The sequence below is a fragment of the Corylus avellana genome, chromosome ca4 (genome assembly GCF_901000735.1).
Source record: "Corylus avellana chromosome ca4, CavTom2PMs-1.0".
Lineage (NCBI taxonomy): Eukaryota > Viridiplantae > Streptophyta > Magnoliopsida > Fagales > Betulaceae > Corylus > Corylus avellana.
The window spans coordinates 34,749,208-34,756,248 of record NC_081544.1 but is presented as its reverse complement, the minus strand read 5'-3'; the positions used below and the strand labels follow the sequence as shown (position 1 = coordinate 34,756,248).

The following is a 7,041-nucleotide window of genomic DNA, read 5'->3' as shown; positions in this document are numbered from 1 at the left end:
TTAACAAATGCAGCTATATATGTACCTGACTTTTTGTATCCCCTCGTTTCTAGAGGAACCTTAAATTTATCAACTTTATAATCCAACCTTCCAATTATGTGATTAATACATCAAATCTACTTATATTTTAAATTTATGAAAATGTGACTCACATTCGTACTATTACCCCAAAAGGATTAAAAGTCAAGTTATAATTGAAACTTCCTATAATCACTTATGAAACCTAATCTTATCTAGTAAGAAACTAATATAGAACTTAGCATTCAATGTGAATCCATATTCCTAATGTTGAACTAACTTTCTAATTAAGGTGCCACTAATACCACTTTTGTTTTCCGATTAGTTTGTGAAGCAATGACCTTTGATAGTTGGTATAAATAATAATCACCACGTACAAGTATAAATTTACAATCATTATGAATTCTATTATAACAGATTTTTTTGACAGTCGGACTCACGACAGACTTCCTGCAAAACTGAAAAAATGATCATAGAAATTCAATTCGTCACTCCCTCAAGAGACCAGGGACACTTCAATGCTTGATTCAGTACAGAAAGAAACAAACCAAAAGGTTTCTAAGAGAGAGATAATGCCTCCATCTGCTCTATTTTTAAAGAGAGAGAGCTCATGAATATTGTCATAGAGTGGGCTGCTTGAGTGGGTATTTTATATTAAATAAGCTTTAAGTTTAGGCCATATCCTCATTTATTATCCCAACAAATTTTATGATATACTATTAATTACAGCATGACATATATATATATAGTATTGCAGATTGAAGTTAATTATGATCAGCTGCAGGAGTATATATGTGAGTATTAATGCTTCGAGTAGTTGGCTTGTTCAGAGAGTTTCTTTCCTTCATCATTGTTTTACAACCTTAGCATCCTGGTTGGAAACCAAAGTTTTCCCATTTGCATAAGAAAGTCAACCAAAATATGGCATGCATCCATGATTCATGAGGTGCATGCATGAGTTATGACTAATTATCCTGTTTTTTCATGTTTTTCCAAATGTTGTCAATTTGTAACAAAAACCGACATGGCTACCCTTCACCCAATGGACCCTTTACAGTGAAACAACGAGGATGACAGATTCAATGCTTTAAGGAACACCTCCACTCCAGCTGGGCTCTTTATGCTCCTCACCTTCCTCAAATTATTGCTGCGCCTGCACAAAAAGATCAAAATGCTCCACTTTTCAAGTTAAAGCACAAGCTTAGAATTAAGAAGAAGAAGATCATACAACTGAAGGCTAATAAAAATCTCAACAAATCTTGAGCCCCCACCCCCCCGGACCACAACTGCTGCCACTGCCTGCGCCATCATCCCTGCAAAGTGCAAATTAGCCAGAGATCGAGCTCTTCAAGAAAAGGTGCAGAAGAAGCAACTTCTTGGACATGTACGTACGTGGACCCTTCTCCATCTGTCTCACTCTTCTTTATTATGTTGTTTTGTAGACCCTTTACGATGCCACATGCGAGAGTTGAAGAAGCAACCTCCGTGCTTCACACGTTCGCCTTTCCTGGTGGATACATGGTCCCTTTGCCTAATGTCTGCCATTAATTACACGTTTTTTTTTTTTTTACTTCTATTATACTGCTGTTCATGTCTTCGATCATGATGTCATCGATCATCAACTCCTCCATAAGATAGATAAGAGTCCCTATCCTATCTATCGCGTTGATGGCCCAATATCCAGCATCTTCTGATGCGAAAAACCAAAGCCCATCATAGAATATTCTTGGTGTAGCATGTGACTCATCCTCCAATTTCATTATATTAGGATTTTTTATATAATTAAATATACCATTAAATTGGATGATTAATTTTGTGCTCGTAGATTACTCATGCATGTGTTCCAATAATTCTCTACACATAATTAATAGAAATTAATTAAATAGGGTATGATTAGAAAAATATATAGAGCTTTCTTTCAAATTAACCAAATTGAATAAATTTTTTCTAACTCAGTCTTTGGTTAAACATATACAAAACTCATATTTTTGAATGATTAATGTTAGAAGGAAGACTTTTGTTTTTCTCATGTATTTTTAAATGTGATCTGATTTTTAAAATTACTATTAAATTTGATAAGATCATTATTAAATTAAATTTTGATTTACTGGTGATCACGTTTTGAAGGACAAAAACAAAAAAGTTATCTTCCTAATATTACTCAACATTTGAAGAGTATTAATCCAATTTTGAAAAAAAAAAAAAAATCTATATCCCATCAGAATTTAAAGTTTAGTTAGTCTAAATAACACTTCAATAAATGTTTTTTGTTCACCAACGTTGTCTTCTTTTCGTCAATAGAATAGTTCACCATGGTTTTCGTTCGACCATAGGTTAAGGTTACGGAGTTACCATAGTCACGACTCACGAGGAAGCTGACGTGTCAAACCACCTAGAGTATAAATATATGGTAATGTAGCATTTTGCTGCTTCACCACCTCGAGACACCTCATCGCTTTAGAAAACGTATAGATATAGAAGAAGAGATACACAACCTCCCATTGGAAATTAAAAAAGCTAAAAATTATTCATTCACTACAAAATTCCCTTCCTTTTCTCTCATATCTTTGGAAAAATCCCAAGCCTAATTCGTATTCCACCGTCTAAGATAACTGACCAGTCTCTGATCAGACACCCACTTTCTCTCTCTCCAATTTGATCCAAGTTTTGCTGTTTTTGGTTAAGAATAAAGGCAAATTTTGTGCAGTTGTTGACGGATGCAGATGGGTTTTGAAGAATCCTGGTTTCTCTGATATGTAATCCTCGTTTCTGAATTGTTCTGTTTCGATCTGTAATGATCATAATGTACAGATGGAAAAGTTGTTTAAGCATATGTGGTTGTGTTCTGTTTTTGGTAGATTGTGTTTTTTCTTCTTTTGGTTGCTGATCAAGTTTTCTTGTCAATCGGATTGTATGATAGATATTACGATCTGGGTATTCTAAAAAGATAGACTTTTTTTTTGTCGTTTCTACGGAAGATTGTTTATGATTGTGACCCCTGTTCTGAGTTTTGAAGGATGGGTGTTGGAATTGGCTTGCTTGGTTCATTTTGATCGTGTTGATCTGGCTTTTTAAAGCTATGATGAATTTACGTGAATAGGAGTTTTTCTTTTCATATCAAAATTCTTTTCTTTTGGGGTTTCTTTTGGATGTGGAATATCCTTCCCATGGAGAATTGGTATTCTTCTCTTCAACGTTTTCTTCTTTTGGCGTGTTTTAAATTCATATCTTTGACTCATCGAATTGATAATATGTGCGAGTTACTGCTGGTCCTTTCAATTTGGATGGGCTGTTTTCAGTTGGGTTGAGCTTAACTTTTCAATGATCGGTTCACAAATTCCTTTGGTACATCTATGTACACCTTTGTTTCTATAGGATGATTTTTCATTTAGGTCTGTTTCAGAAAATGGGTTTCTTGAAATGGAGATAGTTTGTTATATAATTCAGTTTCTGTCATACAAGGAAATTTTATGAACATGCGTTTTGTCTGTAGGTTTGAGACTTGAAGTTTGCTGATCCATACATATTTCAAGGTAGATACATCTACCCAATATTCCACTAATGGATATAAATAGTTTTTTGATAAGTTACTAATGGATATAAATAGTAAGATATATTTAAATCTAGGCATTGGATACTCATTGGCGAGAGTACTGTAATAATTTTTTGTGCTCGTGTCTTCCTAATTCACAGCAATTTGCATCTACTCATTCGCCAAGTTTGGGCACTGCAAACTGTGGCAGTGCCCATGGACGCCACAACGAGTGGAACCCCAACTATTCAATACCATAACATTCCTGACCAGCCAATTACTGCTATTGTTTCCTCACCTGTACCAGCATTTCAGCGACAGCAACGCCATTGCTTCGGGGATTCCATCCCTGGAGAATTCCCCTTGTCTGCCAATCCCTCCATTGTCCTCCATGTCCTGACAGCATGTCATTTGGATCCTCAAGATCTTGCAAAACTAGAGGCAAGTGTCCTTATTATGTACATTTTGAGAATAAAGATGTTTTGCAATGTTAGAATTGATAATGCTGCTGACTTGATTTTGAATGTGCCTGTTGCAGGCAACATGCTCCTTCTTTAGGCAGCCTGCAAACTTTCCCCCTGACTTTGAATTGTCCTTATCGGAGCTTGCTGCTCTGGACATGTGCCAAAAGAGGGCTATATTTAGGCCAATGACCACAGAAGAACGCCAAGAGTTGAAGCGTAGATGTGGGGGGTCATGGAAGCTGGTCCTGCGGTTTTTGCTGGCTGGAGAAGCATGTTGCAGGAGGGAGAAATCGCAGGCGATAGCAGGGCCCGGTCACAGTATTGCTGTGACATCAATGGGAGCTGTTTACTCATTCGGCTCTAACAGCTCAGGACAGCTTGGACATGGCACCACTGAAGAGGAATGGCGGCCTCAGCCAATCAGGTTGCAACCGTTTGACCATTACTGTAAATACAAGAATATGGAAAGGAAACTACTTGACTTAAGGGAAAGTTAATTGAACTGCATTATGTTGCAGATCTCTGCAAGGCATTCGAATTATCCAAGCAGCTGCTGGGGCTGGCAAGACAATGCTGATCAGCGATGCTGGCCGGGTTTACGCCTTCGGAAAGGACTCCTTTGGTGAAGCCGAGTATGGAGTTCAAGGAGCTAAATTGGTTACTACTCCACAGCTGGTTGAGTCGTTGAAAAACATATTTGTGGTGCAAGCAGCAATTGGAAATTTCTTCACGGCTGTCCTGTCACGAGAAGGCAGGGTTTATACATTTTCTTGGGGCAACGATGTCAAACTTGGTCACCAGACCGACCCAAATGATGTGGAGCCCCATCCTTTGTTGGGGGCACTGGAAAACATACCAGTGGTGCAAATTGCAGCCGGATACTGCTACCTTCTTGCTCTGGCCTGTCAACCTAGTGGCATGTGAGCTGTCTTCATTTCTTTATCTTGAGATGGCATTCTAATAGTTTTAATACAATTTTGGGAAGTTCATAAGAAGATTTTCATCATGTCGCAAAGTTTCAAAATTTCTCAACATGCTGAGTAGTTTCTAAGTGACAACATACACGTAGATCTTTCCTTTATAATTGATATTCGGACATGTGGTGCTTTTTTATTTCACGATAAAAATCATCTTTCAAATTCATTTCCAAATTGGTTCAAAGAAGACATCTTCAGGATTTTTTTCATTTACTATCCCAAAAGTTCCAAACTTCTAACAGGGATGTGACGTTACAAAAGCCTGATCGGCATCTAACTTATTTTCTTATAGAGCTGCATAGCTTCTAATAAATGCATTGGATATAATTACCAAGTTGCTTGCTCTTTATTCTTTTAATTATATCAGGTCAGTATACTCTGTTGGGTGTGGCTTGGGTGGGAAGCTTGGACATGGTGCAAGAACCGATGAGAAGTACCCCCGACTAATTGAACAGTTTCAGCTTTTGAGCCTTCAGCCAATAGTTGTTGCAGCTGGTGCTTGGCATGCTGCTGTGGTAGGGCGGGATGGACGGGTCTGTACATGGGGTTGGGGGCGTTACGGGTGCTTGGGTCATGGGAATGAAGAGTGTGAATCAGTTCCTAAGGTGGTGGAATCCTTGAGCAATGTGAAAGCAGTTCATGTTGCTACAGGGGATTACACAACCTTTGTGGTCTCTGATGATGGTGATGTATATTCATTTGGCTGTGGAGAATCCTCTAGTCTTGGACATAATGCCGGTGCTGATGGACAGGTCTAGCTTCTTCCTTTTTCTTTATCATCTTATCTATTAATTTGGCTTAATCTGGTTTCAATGGGTAGATTGTATGCAGTTTTCTGTTTTTTTTTTTTTTTTTTTTTTTTTTTAAGGACTGCTTCATACATCCTTGGGCCTTGGACACCATTAATTATGCCTCCATATCTTGATCTTATTGTCTAAAGTTTAATTATAATGAATAATTTGACCAAGTGGTTAAGTTTCCCAATTTATTTTTTGGCTTATCATTCATTTTACATACCATTTGTTTAATTTCCAATTTCCATATCTCAATAATGTGCTTGTCATTGCCAGTGCATACTCTGATGTTTTGGGAAAGAGTATAATAAGGTCACTATTGACACCTGGAGCTATAGATTCAATGATAGCAATGCTGCATTTAGTGATTGTAGAGAGAGAGAGCGAGAGAGAGAGAGAGAGAGAGAGAGAGAGAGATTGAATTTGATGAAGTTTCTGAATTATATTGGTTGTGTTTGATATGTTGTATGTTTCAGGGAAATAGGCATGCAAATGTGTTAAGCCCAGAGCTGGTAACATCATTGAAGCAAGTAAATGAGCGTGTGGTACAGGTCAGCCTCACCAATTCCATATACTGGAACGCCCACACTTTTGCCCTTACTGAATCAGGAAAGCTATATGCATTTGGTGCTGGAGATAAAGGGCAGCTGGGCATAGAGCTTGTTGCCAACCAGACCGAAAGGGGAAGCCCAGAGCTGGTTGATATTGATCTCAACTAGCTGTTACTTAGCTTTACCTGCCTCTCTACTTGCACCACATATGCTTTATCCTCTAATTTATCATCATCACATTATCAGCATTTGGTGTTTAGATTTCCTTGTTTATTTTGTACATAGAAACAAAGAAAAAAAAAAATTGTGAAGGTTCAAGCTAGGTACACAGGGACGTGGGTTGTTGATATCTGAAAAATTGGCTTGCACTTAGGCTTCAAGTAGTTAATAGTTGATACATTTGTCAAGGTTCATTATAACCTATTTTATCTCTAATTCAATTCATTAGTCATCTCATCTGCTTAATTACCTACGTACGACTTTGTGAAAACAAAAAACAAAATGCCTTCATGCATCAACATCATCTCTTTTATTGGACGGTTGTTGTTCACTTAGGTTTCATCATTTTAAAAGAAAAATATATTTGCACATCTCTTGCGTATGGAGGTGATTAATTGGTTAGTACAGTTGATTGCACGCCGAGAGTTCAATTAAGGAGTCCCGCAAGGACAAAAAACATGCAAGGGTAGAGGTGTCAGCAAGGAA

General features: G+C 37.7%; 1 protein-coding gene across 1 annotated transcript; it reads left to right on the top strand.

Annotated features, from left to right (window-relative positions):
* The first annotated feature begins 2,462 nt into the window (after positions 1-2,462).
* On the top strand, positions 2,463-6,790 carry LOC132178569 (ultraviolet-B receptor UVR8). Its single transcript, XM_059591011.1, has 7 exons — positions 2,463-2,774; positions 3,512-3,551; positions 3,712-3,991; positions 4,089-4,438; positions 4,533-4,934; positions 5,359-5,743; positions 6,262-6,790. The coding sequence occupies exons 3-7, from the start codon at positions 3,767-3,769 to the stop codon at positions 6,502-6,504; spliced, it is 1,605 nt and encodes a 534-aa protein (XP_059446994.1). The 5' UTR covers positions 2,463-2,774; positions 3,512-3,551; positions 3,712-3,766; the 3' UTR covers positions 6,505-6,790.
* Positions 6,791-7,041: the final 251 nt, after the last annotated feature.